At 38.8% G+C, this 16,652-nt stretch overlaps 1 protein-coding gene across 1 annotated transcript in view; it reads right to left on the reverse strand.

Annotated features, from left to right (window-relative positions):
• Positions 1–314: 314 nt before the first annotated feature.
• myt1la (myelin transcription factor 1-like, a) overlaps positions 315–16,652 on the reverse strand; it is a 75,471-nt gene continuing 59,133 nt past the window's right edge. Inside the window, exons 12-24 of the mRNA XM_036581868.1 lie at positions 15,707–15,763; positions 15,117–15,394; positions 10,295–10,516; positions 9,397–9,515; positions 9,242–9,310; positions 9,079–9,141; positions 8,109–8,192; positions 7,759–7,980; positions 7,352–7,443; positions 7,091–7,194; positions 6,865–7,008; positions 5,218–5,280; positions 315–4,228 (exon numbers count right to left, since the gene is read on the reverse strand). Coding sequence (XP_036437761.1) covers positions 4,088–4,228; positions 5,218–5,280; positions 6,865–7,008; positions 7,091–7,194; positions 7,352–7,443; positions 7,759–7,980; positions 8,109–8,192; positions 9,079–9,141; positions 9,242–9,310; positions 9,397–9,515; positions 10,295–10,516; positions 15,117–15,394; positions 15,707–15,763 — 1,658 coding nt within the window. The 3' untranslated portion in view covers positions 315–4,087. The remainder of the gene's footprint in view (positions 4,229–5,217; positions 5,281–6,864; positions 7,009–7,090; positions 7,195–7,351; positions 7,444–7,758; positions 7,981–8,108; positions 8,193–9,078; positions 9,142–9,241; positions 9,311–9,396; positions 9,516–10,294; positions 10,517–15,116; positions 15,395–15,706; positions 15,764–16,652) is intronic.

Raw genomic sequence — 16,652 nt, forward strand, 5'->3', positions numbered from 1 at the left:
TACTTGAGGTCATGTCATCTCAAAAGCTTTACTGCTGGGTGAAGCGTCTGAAACAGTAAATGAAACTAGTTACTATACTCACCTGTGCAACTGACCTCCCTCTTCTGTTCATAGTTGGGATTATTGCTGAATAATGTGGGTTAATACTGTGATCCATTCGGAAGATATCATGATATGGTATGAAATAGTTGGAATACTTTATATTTATATATATATTTATATTTTTCCTTTACAACTTTTGTTGTTTTTGCTGATTATTGTTTTTTTTTACTCTCTCAGAAGGACCAGAAGGACTGAGGCGAGGAGACATGCAGTGTGGCAACACAAGTTTTTATTGAGTAAGAGATGTCAACACCAGCATGATAAAAATTGTACAAAGTTCACAATTTCAAAATGAAATATCACTGCAACGTGTGATCTTAAACATTTACAGCAAAAAGTATCATATCAACAAAAATCATGCCATGTGATTTAAAAAAAATGATAATAATAATAAAATAGGGAGAGAAAGAGCTAGATAGAGAGCAAGAGGCCAAGAGAAAGCCATGTTTCTTTTTTTTATATAAAATCCTGTTTTAAAATGATTTGTTGAAGTCCTTTTCAAATGGTACGTCGTAACCTGATGAATTCACAATTAGTAATAAGAAACGTATTCTGCATTCAAGCATGTGATAGTGTAGTTAGTGTTTTCTATTTAAATAGTTACAGATAACGTTTTCCTTTAATTAGATACTGCAATATGTTAGAACAGAAGGTGAGCAGCAGAATTGTGCTTAAAATCCTTTTTTTCCTGTCGAATCAGTTATGATACGTTTATGAAAGGAAATTTTGCTATCGGTCTATTAGAAGCATTACTATATTGGCAGCTGCATACACAAAGCTTTGGAGAGAGGAGTAGGAAGATGGAGAGGCAGATATTTTGACCTGTTAGTCCATTTGGATGGATGAACCATGAGAATGACTAGCACCTTCGCATGAACTCTTCAGAAATGCAGAGCTAGTCTAAATGAAGAAAGAAAGAAGAAGGGTGTGATAATGGCATGGTCAGTCCATGTATAATCACCATCCATCACAATCGCTGTGACAACATAGCATGAGGCTCATGCTTATTATACACAACCGACTCTCAAACCACTGAACTCAGGCATTAATTCTGTTCTGGTAACTGCCTGATGTAGGCCTCCATATTTAACTTAACACCACCTTACAATGGTGAGATCAAGTGTTAGAGTTTGTGGGTGCACACATACATTATGAGTCGACTTCCTGAATGGGGGTCAAGCCTAGTCCTGGATTACACAGCATTCTGAATGAAGATTCTCCATTGACAGGAAAATGTAGACCAGGACAAACCAACCCTGTATGTCCAAAAGTATCCAGACACCCCTTCTAATTAATGAATTCAGCTACTGGTGCACCACAGGCACTGACACAGGTGTTTAGTTGTGCAGATACATCTTGGATAATCTCCATAGAAAAGCACTGCCTACAGAATGGGATGCTCTGTAGCCATGCAGAGCAGAGGTGGGAAATGGCCGTAGAAAAAAATCAGCTTAGTCATTTTTCATTTTGTCAGTTTATTAAATCTGCATTGGCCATTTCTAAAAAAGTGGTACTTGTTTAAAAATGGTACCTGTTATTAAACATCATTAAAATTTGATATGTGTGCCGGCCAATCACAATTCATGGCCACAAAGTGCCCCCTTAATGAATTAGCTGTACTGTCTTAGAACAGTGCTATGCCAGGTCAGCAATAGCTGTGGAGAAAGCTTGGGTAAAGAATGGGTAAGGTGCAGAATGGTCCTTGTTTGTTAAGTTAATAACTGGCCTTAAAATACAAAAGTTTGAGAATAACTGGGCTAAAGGGGCATAAAGACCCCCAGGACTGTGTTCTCTGGAGTGATGGAGCTTTGTCCACTTCTTTTGAGATGAGTTGGAGTGGCATTTGTGATACAGAACTAATCATCCAAAATCAGTAGCTGACCTTACTAATGCTCTCGTGACTGAATGCAATCAAATCCTCACAGCAATGTTCCCACATCTAGTGTAAAGCCTTCCCAGAAGAGTTGCGACTGTTACTGCAGTAAAGGGGGTCAAACTCCTTATTAATACCCCTGATCTTGGAAGAATCTGCAAGATGTCTGCAATCTTTTAGACGCATGGAGCCAGTTTTCCAGACCAACATTAAGTCTAATCCTAGACTAAAAAGAACTTCCAATGATGGTTCACTACTGGGCATGTGGACTAGGCTTAATCTACTTCCAGGAAACTGGGCCATAGTGTAGTTCCTTAGATGATCTGCAGTAATATAAAGTGATCACGAATCACAAATGCTTAAATGTGCACCCACAGGATGTTAGGCCACTACAACGTCATTGTCCAATTCATAAAAATGATCTGTAACACCGTACTTGAGTTTCTGTGATTCATAGAGCTTAAAGTGCTTCTGATTTGTCATAGACACAAACCCAAAAATGAATAACATGATAATGAGTCACAGGTTTCCACAAATGTAATAAAAACTGCCCTTGATGAGTAATGTTCTGACAGGTCATAATGGAAATCTAGCAATGTGTTTTGCATCTGATGCTGATTTTTACGCTTTTCTACATGATAACTGAACAATCCTACAAGACAAGTGCTGCATAACTGTGATGTAGTGATGTAACATATTGTGACGTTAACCCTGTAAGTCCAACACACTTAATCTCACATTCACACGCAGATTTACTCTCTGCAAACAAAAAAAACAAAAAACCAAAAAACCCACCAAAAAAAACAAAAAAAACAAAAAACAAAAAAAAAAAACTTTCCCCACTATTCTGGCTTCTGGGCACCTCCCTGTTATTTTGACTTTTTAAAATAAATAATAAAAAACATCAAAACATGGAAACGAAGACGTCCCTGTGCAAAACAGAACATGAGAAATGTAAAACCATAATGCATATGCATTCATCCATTTGGACTTGATCACTCATGTTTAAACCCTAAAACATGATTGTAGTAAAAGATTTATATAAAACTTAATACTTTACATTTAGTAAAAAGATTACTCAGTTTTCTGTGATGTCAAGAATAAGAAATTGCATATACCCGAACTTTTGCATCCCATATCTAAATAAATGATTGATTCATTGTCATATATTGCTGATATGCTATATCTCACTACCTACTAATAGATTACGATCATAAATTCACAATTTATGCTGGATTGTCTCCTTAAAATTTCTTTCCATAGTGATTGGCCTTCACTGAATGGAAATAACGTTAAGAATGGAGTCGCTTATGAAATATTTATATCTCTCACGATCTTGGGATTTGCACTAAGTGGGGTTCCGTGTTATGATGTTTCACGAGAATGTTGAGGTCTTTTTGTCCGTTCATTTTTATTGTGTTTTTTTAACCTTTTGAAAAACAAACAAACAAAAGCGCAAAGAGCGATACATGTATTTCATTAGAGTGCCCACACTGACCACTGTAAAATGTATCTCTGAACAAAAGACGAATCTTTATGAAGTTCCGTAATATTGTTACAAAATTAACCATTTAACATCCATTGAACAACCTGCACAGCACATACTGAACTCCTCTTATTTCCAAACAGAAAAAAGCTTATTAGCTGATTGCCCTTTACATTCCCGTTCACCTCTCCTCTTCAACACTGCAATGTTTTTTTTTCTTCCCCCCCTTTTGTCAGTAAGCTTTTAAAACAATGGATGGTTTTGTTTACAATTAGTAAATACATATACACTAAAATGTGCATACATTAGCAGCTATAAACAGTACATCACATTATGTCAGGTCATATGAAAAATGTACAAAACATGAATGTTCCTCAAAACATTTGCCATTGGTAATCATCTTTAAAGCAAGGCAACAAATAAGTTAGGTATTTTTTCCCCCTCAAAAGCATAACAGAATCATAAATAATGCAAGATAATACAATAAATTACAGCAGCAAAAAATCATAATCATTATCCATATTTGTACATGTTTTTTTCTTGTTTCTTCATTCCTCTTTTTTGTTTTCTTTTTGCTGATCAGCGCTTGCGTATGTGACCCCGTTACCTGGCGGCGGCTCAGCGAGCTACACCTGGATGCCCTGCACGGCCTGTTTGATGTTCTCCAGCAGGGCCTTGTTCTCGGGGCTCTGGTACTGGTCCTGATGAGTGTACATATCTGTCAAAGTGCTCACGTAACTATCAAAGTTTTGCTCGTTCATCGGCTCCTGCGGAACAGATTGGAATCAGTGAAGGTTGGCCAAAGTCAGAAGTGCTCTTGCAGATGAACTTTGTATTTTCGCTTAATGTTACTTAGTACAGATTTTGAAAAATATAACAGAAAAGGGACAGGGGAAAGGTAAGTTTTAGGGAAGGATGGGCCTTTATTTGAATATATCTACCTAAAAGGGACAGAATAAATATATAAAAATAGAATTTATACATAGTTAATAATTTAAAATGTCAGGCATTACCATCAACAATTTCTTTTGACAGATCTAACAAAATTACTCTACAGGCAAATCGTTCTAACCAAGACATGTTCTTTTATTTTACACTAAACTGACAAAATCATAAGATGGACAATGTAACAAAAAGGCAAATGTGCTATGAGTGCATGCCTTATGGTGAATTTCATGCATATGAGTGTTTCAGCAGTACTGATACTCACTAATGAAGTAAAAACACAAAAGTAGCAGTGTCATGGAAGGCAAAGAAGTATCAACAAGCACCAGCCCACTAAATGTCACTCTATCTCAGGCATGTCAACTGTGAGGCCCTCTGGGCTAAAGTGCTGCAGATATTAGCATTTACCCTAATCTAGTATTCTGAATTCAGCTCATGAAGGCCTTGCTAACTGGCTGATAAACTGAATCAGGTGTGTTTAATGAGGCAGTGTGCTGAAGTCTGCAGTGTTTTGGCCCGCAAGGACTGGAGCTTGACACGTGTGCTCTACCTGGTTGGTAAGATTTTAACGAAAGACATTATGCAAATGAGTAAATATGGCTCATACTGTAACCCCAGCTTGTAAAGTACGAGCTGCATTAAACTGCTATTCTGTACTTTTTAAACTTATTAGCTAAAATGTGGCAACATGTATGGACATTTGTGATGTATATACACCACAGTGTGTGTAACTGAGAGGAAAAGGGCTACAGGGAAGAAAATGATAGTGAGGAGAAGGATAAAGTTAGACTATGGAAAATGAATCTCTTACTCTGTGGGGCATCTGTAAACAGCAGTAATTTTTAACAGGGGCCTCTTTCAGTGGCACCGGTTTCTACAGGGGAGAGGTGTAGAGAGAATACTATTAGCTGGGCATGAAGCTTTCTTACAGTTTTGGACTCCTAATATAGAATGTAAAGAATTAGAACAGCACATAAAAAGCCAACAGTCATCCAATGCTGATGAGATGTGAGGAACCCCAACTGGGTTCCTGCATTCAGTTCTATTTCAGGTGGAGGTGGAGAACTGAGGAGCCATATTCAAAAGGGACGTCTTTCAGTTGTTTACCAACATGGCTACTGCTGAAGAGCAGGGATTGTCCAATCATACCCTGTTTCAGTCAGTACTGACCTGTCATGGTCGGTACCATGAGCAGGCGCAGCAGCCATGTTCTTACTCAACTGAAAAGCAGTCGCTGGAGTGAAGTTTTTTTCGTAGAATGACCAGTAAGGGAAGTGACCTAAGCACAGAAGCACATGGAGCTGCGAGAAACTCAACAACATACATAAAGAAGCAGATGGGAGGAACTCAGCTCTATCACTGACCCATTAGAAAGACCTGGGCTATGTTAACACTGTCCAGTGCTGCTTCATACTATACATTATGGGAAAATTTAGATTTGACATGACTCGCTCTTTTGAGTTTTGCCAAATAATTTGTGGACCATTAAAGGAATAGTTAAACGAAAAATCACATTTACACAATGTCCCCCTAGAGATTAGTCAAGACAGGTTTGGTGTCTGAAGTTTGCTTTCTTAGTTTTGCACTGGAGCTATGAGGCTAACGTAGCCAACAAGTAAAAAAAGTTTAGCATAGTTCAAACTGCAATCCTAAATAATAAAAATTAAAAATAAAAATAATAAAAATAAAAACACTTGCTAAAAGTCAACCTGAAATTAAAATTGACCCTTTTTTTACTTTGTTAGTCTCTGGCCATATTATCATATCATATAATCTAAGAGACAAAATTCTGGCATTTTCTGTAAACTTCTTGTATTTTCTTGTGTCTTCTATCTTCTGTTGACTTTCACCTGCTTCTAAAACATCTTCTGATTTTTGATTACGTCACTGTGCACCAGTGGGTGGTAAAAAATCCTCCTCTCACCATCTCATCAGACTAAATGCTAAGCTAGCTTAGAGACCCTCCTTGATACCACGTTTCACTTGGAAATACATTGCAGTGCGCAAAGAGAATGAATTCCATCATGACTTGAAAAATGACTTCAAAGTCATGTTGACTTTTAATCAAATCGATTAATCTCAAATATACTTGCTTATGTGATTTCTGACATTATATAACATATTGTTTCTATAAAATGGACAAGCAGTAGTAGTATAAAACAGTAATAGCAGCTGTCTATTTTTGCACGGTGCTAATATGCTTTCATTCCTTGTTAACTAAATTACCCTCATAGCTCCAGTGCAACACTAAAGAAACATATCTTTGCTGATTGTCTACATTGGGAATTATGTAAATTTAATTTAATGCCAACCTATTCCTTTAAGGAGACTGATATGAAACATACACAATTTTCCCTTTTTAGATGGTCTATCATTGACCGTTCATAAGTAACTTGGTTATTTATGAAATTTCTGTAACATACTGAGTGTGTGATGCAGGTGCTACACTGTCTCTTACCATATGAGGGAGCTGGATGTTGGCCAGGCTGTTGATGAGTGACTGGCTGAGATTGGCCAGCTCATGCAGCAGTGAGTCATTCTGCTGCTCAATGGCCTTGTTTTCCTCCTCCATGGACTTCAGGTTGGTCTCCATGGTGGTGATCTGGATAAGGACAGAGGCAGATGCCATGATTACAGATAAGTGAACTATTGCAGATCATGAAAAATGAGGGGAAATGTCTTACCTGAGTCCTAAGTTTAATCATGTCTGACTCTACTTGGTTGTTCGATTCATTTAGATCTTTGATTTCTTCATCCAGCTGTTTGATTTCTTCATCATTCTCTATCCCTAAATAGGAACATAAAGTGACCCCTGTCTTATTAACACAAGTAGAATTTCATACTCTCCACACTGACATTCTCTATTTATTTAAACCAGGAATACTGTCACATCATGTCTGTTGGATAGAACTGCTGTCACTGTGTTAAGTTAAATTATGAAGTACCTTTGCTTGCACGCTGCTTGATAGTAAGCATTTCCACTCCAGTTATCCTAGACTTCTTCATGGCTGAAGTGGCACGGGGACAACCAGACAGACTGCACGAGGAAATACACACACATACTTATATATATGCAGCAGCAACACTAAGGCATTTAAAAACCATTGATCCACTCGTACAGGCGAAACATAGATTAAACACATCAGTTTCACTGCAGTGCTGAGAACGATCCACCACCCAAATAATATCTGCTCTGTGATGGTCATGTGGGGGTCCTGACCTTAGAAGAACAGGGTAAAACGGGGCTAACGACGTATGTAGAGAAACAGATGGACTACAGTCTGTAACTGTTGAACTACGTAGTGCACCTATATGGTAAGTGGAGCTGAGGTGTACATGCTCTCATACATACCTGCGGTGTGTGAGGAAACTGCCACTGACGTGGCCTGAGCCATCACAGCCGGGCGTGGGGCATGTCATGCCGTCCGTCTTGCCAGACTTCCAGGCAAACGGAGCTCCATTCACAAAGCCATCCTTTTGCCGCTTAGCAGCCAGTGGGCAGCCGGAGGCGCTGCGGTGAGACACATACTTCCCTGTCACATGACCCTGACCGTCACACCCTGGCACAGGACACCTGCAGATATGAGGGGAGTAGTGCTCTGAGCATGTACACACACTCATACTGATGCTCATGATGTAACAAACAGAGCACAACAAAACTGAAGACATACAAACTGAAGAAAACTGAAAAAAAAAACTCACTTGATTGGCTCCTGGTCGTCCTTGTCCTCCTTGCTGTGCATGATTTTAATTCCACTCTTCTTTGCTCGAGGACAGCCTGACAAACTGCAACCGAGAAACCTTATTATGTTTTGTTGGTACTACTTGAATCAAAGGTTTGGAATCACTTGTCATATTAACTGGGTAATATGTGAAATTGTGTAATCTTGACCCAGCTCAGTTTGGTAGCAGGCCTGGAAGACTGGACACTCATGCCCTATTGAATATGCTTCATACCCTACATCTACCACACCCCATCTACGATTAGCACTTTTATTACGACTGATTTTTCAGTTTTCAGATCAGATTTGACTGTCGCCAGGACCGTGCACAAGGTTAATTTGCATTTTAAACTTTATCAAGAGAGACAGTTATCCTGTTTCAAAGGAAACCAAACCTAGTGTCAGGAGTTCTTCACATATTGCGAAAGCAAGGGTTCAGACCTCAATTTCCAAACACTAAGCTATCTGACCGCTATAAACTAGTAAATGATAACTCTATTTAAGCCTCTTCTTAGGCTCTTCTTGCAGACCCCCTAGTGGCCTTTCTGCCAGCATAATGGAAATCGACTCTAAGATTTTTGATTCATAAAATCAAATTGAAAAAAAAAAATCTTCGTAACTCTGTTATCAGATCAACTACGACACTGTTGGCTCTATGTGTGTGAAACATTGTGACTCTGTGTTGAGCTGCTAGTGACTAATGAGGGGTAAAAGAGGAGGGATGAGAATGCCGTACTGTGAAAACAATTCACACCTATCCACAAAGATGGAACAGTGAAACGAGCACTAGGGGGCCTGCAGAAAGAGTTTAGAATCTCCAACAAAACTCAATTTTACATTGTTGAAAATGTGATTCTACAATTTCAAATTGTGATTCAAAACCTTTGGCCAGCATTGTATCTAAATGTGTATTATACAGCATGTGTTTGTGTAGATGTGTGTGTGGTTACCTCCTGTGTGAGGCGTAGTTGCCTGTTATGTGCCCGGAGCCATCGCAACCTGGAGTTGGACACCTGTACACAGATACAGCAAGAATCCACAGGGCTAGACCTCATTTCTGCACAGCACTGAAGGACATGTGAAAGGATATGAACATGATATTGTCAAGCTTACTTCAGATCCTGTGAATTGGTTGCCATCATGCCACGCATGCCCTTGTCAGCCAGCTGGCAGCTGGAGAGCCTGGGGAGACAGATTTAGAATTAATGACCACTCTCACATTCTCAAAAGCCTTTATTCATTAAAGAATGTGAGGATGCTCATCTTACGTGAGGAGCTCTTTCTTGCTCTCCTTGCAAGGGGCATATTTGTGTTTTGGGCTGGGAAGGGACACCTCGCCCGGGTACTGCTGATCCTCTAGCAGCTCCTGAAATGGATCCAGCTCATCCTGATAAGGACAGAAAATGCAGCGTGAACTTTATTGGTCATTTATAAACAATAGTCTGGTTTTGGGGATATGGATTATACCTAGTCCTTAAGGGTAATTTGCATTTTGAAGTGATTTCAGTGACATTACAGACCCTAATAACCTTAGAGACAGAATAACACACAATTCCAAAGGGTGTGTATGTGGGCTCAGACTTCAATCTCCCCCCTTTCATAACTGCATAACTATTAGTACTATAACTATCAAAGGTGTCTTAAGTTTTAAGATTAATAACTGAATAATAAACTTAGAATTTAAGGAATCAAGTTATTATTTTTTCAATCACATTAACCTGCTTGCTTGTTCAAGTGCTCATTCTTCACTAGTATAACTTAAAAAATATGTGATAACTATAACCTATAACAAAAAAAATTACATAAAACTGAACAATAAGCCCTAGGATGTAATACATTTGGTAAGTTAGTCAGGCAATATACAGTACTAGCCTTTACCACTAGATGTCCCTCATGTTCTTTTAGTGGAATGGCTCATCCATCTTTTTTTAATACTACAGCAAAATACTACTATATCCTTAGCTTTTATATCCCAGCATATGCCCCAATGTAAAATGCAACAGTCTGTAGTATCTGCTTTATCTGCTGCCCCATTAAAACGTCACCGTTTACTTTGATAAAGTGCTCAGTACCCTGACAAAACGCTGATCGATCCCATTCTGCCATATATCTGTATTCACTTCTATAAAGCAGCAGTGTGCCCATGCGGGGGGCTGAAGGCACTACCTCTTTGTGGTCCTCGTGCAGCCGTTTAATCTTGGTGTAATCCACGGGCGGGTCCCAGCAGTCAGCTGGGCTCATCTGGTAGCAGCGGCTGTTGAGCAGTGCCTGGCGCTGGGGGGACATGGGCTGTAGCGGGGTGAGAACCGTACCCTCCCCCAGCCCACCTGCACGACCCACACTCAGATCCAGCGTACTGTTATCCTCTGCGTCCCGCTCATCTGGACTCTGCACCACACAGAACAGGAGAGGAGACAAGGAAGGGTGGGAAGGAAGAAAGATAGGAAAGAGAAGAAAGAGTTAAGCAGAATTCAATAAAAATTGATGAAAATACACACGGAACAGAGCATAAAATCAAATCACAAAAATTATCCCTCCTAGGTCCCTCATGGCATGTCGGCCTTGAAACACCACATCTTATATTTTATATTAATTATTTCTCATTGGTAGCTCACTGAAACAAGCGGAAAAAATGTTGAAAAAGGTGGATTCAAAACTTTCAGGCAGAAGAGGAGATATTTTAGTATTATTTGGATCTGATGAAAGGTTATTGTTACGCATACAGTTTTGCATTTTTACCAGATTTGTTCCTCCAACTTAGTCATGGACCATTTCTCCCTAATATACGCTGTAAAAAACTGTTAATTGAAGTTAATTGAATTTGAACTTCAACTTTAACTTCAACAACAACTTCAAATGACTAAAAAGTTTAAGCCTGGGCACTAACTTTTAAAAGTTGAAACCCCGTTTTTATCTTCTTCAATGATGATACCAAGCTGAGAAGGTGAATGCTATTACTGATACTAATGCTATTGCTAATACTAATCAGAGGATGCACATGAAGTGAGCCACAACATGCTTTCAAACTACGGCCAACATAATGTGAATGACAGCTAAACACATCTGGAGAAGAATGCTAACTTCCAATTCTGTTACGTCAATTAACAGACCCCCACAGTCGCCAGCATCACACTGAGTAATGGGGAGAGGGAGGCCATCCTACCAACTTAGAGAGAGATAACAGGCAGTTATACCCTCTTGGCTCTCTTGGTCTCCTGACTACAGAAGGCTTTTTTGCCATTTTTGTAACCAACTGTTTCCCATCAAAACAAACAGAATTGAACCTGTTGATTAAGGATGTAATTTGAATGTAAATGTAAATAATTTCAAAACTGTTTAGTGGATTATAGAATAATGTAATTGTACAATTACAATTATGAAAAGTAAATCAGATGTACAACAAATGGATAATAATTCTGGCTAACAATAAAAAAGTGATATGTAGGAAGTGGTCAGGAGAGAGGCGGAGGAGGAAATAAAAAGAAAGATGGATGAAAGAATAGAGAGACGGAAGGCAAAGATAAAGAGAAACTAGGAGTGTCAAAAAATATATATAAATATATTTTTTAAAAAAATTGAAAAAACGATGGGAATTGTCAGTACTTTTACAATACAGAAAAACTGTATTTTTTCTTAAAAAGACAGATATGGACTAATTATAGAGAGCCCACAAAAAAACAAACTGTAACTACATAGTGACAAGGAACTACTTTGATGTCAGCTAACTATCCCATCATTATCATTTTATTAATTATTTTTTTACTAATTGTTTTGATTTTTGTTCAGGTCCTCCTTAAATAGTTCATTTTTGAAAATGTGGAATTTAAAAAATAAATCACTGTACTCATTTAATTCATTAAAAAACATCACTCCTGTTTTCCAGGTGCATTCCCAAACTTGGTCCCTAACAGTGGTTTAACCGCCGGGGTAGAAAGGGGCTCAGGCTGCCCATCAGGAGTACCGAGAGTTTTTTTGGCTGATAGCCTGACAGTCAGTTCAGACTGTCAAGGCAAGTTACACTAGGTTGATCTAAACTAGAGCACAGCCACATCCATTAAGATGTCAACATTATTTATAAAAATTTTATTTACACTGGAAATTTAAGTGATTGAGCTGATTATTGTACTGTCATACTACATGGATGATATCATAGTTAGGTAGGCTATCTGGTATCACATGATACAGATATATAGTTTGATTGTCCAGAATCATTTATTATTGTATATAAATAACAATATTCTAATATGAACACACTACTGTTCAAACATGTCAGGCATCTGAGAAAATTCTATGTTAAGCTATTTATGTTAGCATTTTATTAATTGAAAGGAATTTCCAGATGGGAGGCCCATTAATTGTTTAGACCCTAGTTCCACCACTTTTTCCCAAACCTCTGAAAAACTAAACGCTGTGATACATATTGTTTATCATGTAAATGTGAAGTATTGTGATGTTCTATTCTTTCCATACTGCCCACCCTCATGAAAAAGGAGAGCAGGATGATGCACCGTTCACTGTCCTACATCTCCATCTATAGTCCCTCATTAGTGATCATCCCCACTGCCTCTTTCTCTCCCTCTCTCTTTCTCTAGGCTTTAGCTCGCCCCAGTGTCCTTAAAGAGAGGTCACACTCTTTCTACTGCACCCAATGGGAGAGGACAGGCCGGGCTTGAGCTGTAGCTGAAAACGCCATCGATCCAGCCTGTCTCATACAGAGAGAGAGAGAGGGAGAGAGAGCGAGTGAGAGCGAGAGGGAGAAAGAGAAAGAGAAAGACAGGGAGAGAGAGAGAGAGAGAGAAAGAGAGAGAGAGAGAGAGAGAGAGAGAGGGCTAATACTGCACCAGCTTTCTTCCTGCTGTCAGATGCTGCTTACGCTCCTGTTATCACCTTTCAGATTATCTCCACAATCGATGTGTCACTAAAGCAATCAGGACCTGCTCAGACCATTAAGCTCATATGATGACCCACATAGCGGCTGCTTGGCATGCCAAGTCAAGGCAGCCCTGGCGCCGCTGTAACACCACACCCAGCACACGCAGTCTCCATGCCATCCTCTAGAACACTGCAAAGAATAACTGGAATAAATGACTTGCTTCAGACTGCTCAGAATGGGACTGAACCAGTTTATCATTCAGTCAGAGCAGCATAGCAAAATTCTAGTATAGTTAGAGGAAACTAATGTCTATCTGCCACATCTGTAACATATATGCCAAGAGCTGGAAATATTTGTCCAAACCCGACTCCTCATATCGTGTTTGGTCAGGTTCGGTCATCCAAATATGTATTGGGCTTGAGTCGTGCTCGGATGTTCAGATTTTCAAAGCCCACCTCCAACTTTGAACAGGTTTTACCCTGCATTTCCACTGCTTTAGATTTACACCTTACTTTATTCTTCTTTGCTACTTTCCTTACGTGAAAATGCTGGAGTTATGCACTCGCGTTATTGACAGAATTTAACAAAAAAGAACAAGCTCATGAAAAAATGGATGCAGTGGAAATAAACAGCAAATCCATTTAGAAAAGTGCAGATTAGCGCAGCCAAAATGTTTAATGTTATCGATTCGGTCAAAAAGTATCTCATGTCATATGTAAAATGTGTTGTTATATCACTGCTGTCAGAACAAAACCTCATATCTCCTCGTAAATGGTAACTTTACAGGAGAACAAAAAAACGTACTTTACTTTTAATGTGAGTCAATGCAACCAGTCTTTCACACAATGTAAAGAGCAACAAACACTTTCAAATTATATCAGAAACTAAAAAATGACAAAAATAGACATACAAGGTTTGGCAGCGATATGCTCTATGTAAAAAAATAGAGTTTCAGAATTAAACAGGTGAAGGCTAACATCTTGATATGTACAGCTTAAAAATTGCATATTATGGAAAGCTTATTAGAACAGCTGACTATTTTATTATGGCATATTATTTTTTATTATTTTATACTGTATAGCTATTATTGTCACTACATAGCAACTGGCGCTATCCTGTCAGGTTTAATTCAGAACTTTGCTTGATGATGGGCTGGCTCAGGTCAGTTTCAGACAGAATTTTGTGTGGCTCAGATCAGACTCAACACATGATGCTGTGTGTTGAGTCAAGTCAGGCTCAGACAGAAAATTCTCAGATTATATTTGGTTTCAGACCAAAATTTCAGGCTGGATTAAAGCACTAATCTGCCTTACTGACTTCTATTATAAGTTGTTCATCAACAGAACTTCTGTTTTCTAAGTAAAGGCAAATGCATCCAATTGATTGTCTATGGTGATCAACTATGTGAAATAGATGCAGTAGATAGAGATCAGGTTAAAAACGGATTATTCCTTTAAATATGTAAATATTACAGCAACAGTAAAAGAATCAGACATTGTAGGTAAACCAGACCATGTACATATAAACCTCATATATTTCCATAATTTCATTGTTATTAGTGAGTAACTCATAATAGCCGTTGTAAAGTGAGCCTCAAAGGGAATACCACTAATTTATTTTTACATTTCTGCATAAATCAATTTTTTATATGTAAACAAAGTCATTCAAAGTGGTATAATGTGAAAATGTGCATAGTACAGAAATTTACTGACTCAGATTTCTTTAGAATGGTGGTGACAGGAACCAGGGGTTGAGATGTCTACAACTTAAATATTTTATTCAATACACAAAATAAACAACGGATCTGCACATTCATTCAGAGTTTATACATACAGTATTAATAATGGTAATAACTTTTGTGAAGTAGCTTTTAGAAGCATCCAACTCCTGGATGTCTGGTTCCTATCACCACCACTGGGAACAATTCGGTATGTTTCTTTTGAACAGAGCATTTCACATCAAACTACTCTGAATGACACTCGTTACATTTTAACCATTTAACTGTGCAAACTTCTAGTAAAATCAATGAAATCCCCATTTAAGACATCTAACTGAACAGAACACCTGGGGTTTAAGTGGTGAAGTGACAGAGATAGAGTGGGTGCTGGTGCTGACCTGTGCGAGCAGTTCGGGGCCTTTGCCGGTCAGGCTCTGGGGCATCTCTCTGCAGCGTGTGGACAGGTTGAGGATGGCTGTGGCTGCCATGTGCGCCGCCTCCATGTCGTGTGTGTAGTCGAAGCTGCTTTTGCTGCAGGTGCTGCTGGCACTGCTCTCTCCTCCTCTGCCCCCCCTGCCGCCCCCACAGCTCAGGCTGCTGCTGCTGCTGCTGCTCGGAGCGTAGCTGCTCGTTGTACTGCTGGCCGGACTGGAGGTCTTACAGTAGCGCTTAGCTGCTGTCACGCACAACCCACACACAAAAAACATACACACATGCACACTTACTATCAGAGATATATAACTGTGACATATGCAAAAAGTGCATGTACCAACTGGCACAGGTGAACAGACTTAAAGCAGGCTTAGTGGAGGACAGAACAACAGATAGATAGATAGATAGATAGATAGATAGACAGATAGATAGATAGATGAACAGCTTTGATAAATGCTGTGAATCTATCTAAACAGATAGATAGATAGATAGATAGATAGATAGATAGACAGATAGACAGATAGATAGATAGATAGATAGATAGATAGACACCTACAAGACTCGCTTATTGGATGATCTGATGTTCCATGATGAATGCTGAGAGCAAATGTGTCTGAGAGAGAAAAAGAGAGAGAGAGGGAGAGAAAGAGAGAGAGAGATAAAGAGTGAGAAAGAGACAGAAAGAGCGAGAGAGAGAGAAAGAGAGAGAGAGAGCAGTGTGACAGTGCATCTACGTTTCAAACATAGGGCTGCACATTGTTAACAGGAAATTCACTAGCACCTTCACTAAAAGCATTTTCCACACTAGGCAGAATTGCGGTAAAATTAGCCTTATGGAGGATCAACCATAAAAACAGACCAGAATAAAATATCCATTATTCCACTTCAAACAAGCAGTTGCTTAACTGCAGGATAATATACCATGGCGGTGGATATGGTAATAAGCTCTCTTTTGTCTGACAGGACAATGTAAATTAACACTGGTCACGAATGCCATTGTAATCCCTTTATATATATTTAAAATATTCATCAAAGTAACCTTTTTCATGTTCGGTAGTTTCTTTTTTTTTGTATGAATAACATCATTTGCTGTGGAGTGTAAATCAACTGCACAATTCTTATACAACGTCCTCTTTCACATCACAAAACTAAAAAAAATAATTTAGATTTAGACAACAAAAAATGGGCAAGAGAGTGCAAGAGTGGGACTCACTTCACCGAGAGGGTTCAGATTCAAAAACTAAAAGACTGTCCACGTCTGACCGGCCTTCTTAAGAAACATGCAGTTTTGAATTGATGTGAAAATAATCCCATGTCAGTGTGAAGTACCTGCAAATCCTAATTTAATGCTTTGCACATTACTGTCGGAGAAACACAGTCTAGTCTCTTTTATTTATGTATTTATTTTTTCGCATTTGTATTTGACACAGAGCCTGCTCAACACCCTTTCAGCAGGAAGTATTGATATAGGCTACCGAATCTTTTTTCCATCTCCTAATGAT

The sequence above is a fragment of the Colossoma macropomum genome, unplaced genomic scaffold (assembly GCF_904425465.1).
Source record: "Colossoma macropomum unplaced genomic scaffold, Colossoma_macropomum, whole genome shotgun sequence".
Classification (NCBI taxonomy): Eukaryota; Metazoa; Chordata; class Actinopteri; order Characiformes; family Serrasalmidae; genus Colossoma; species Colossoma macropomum.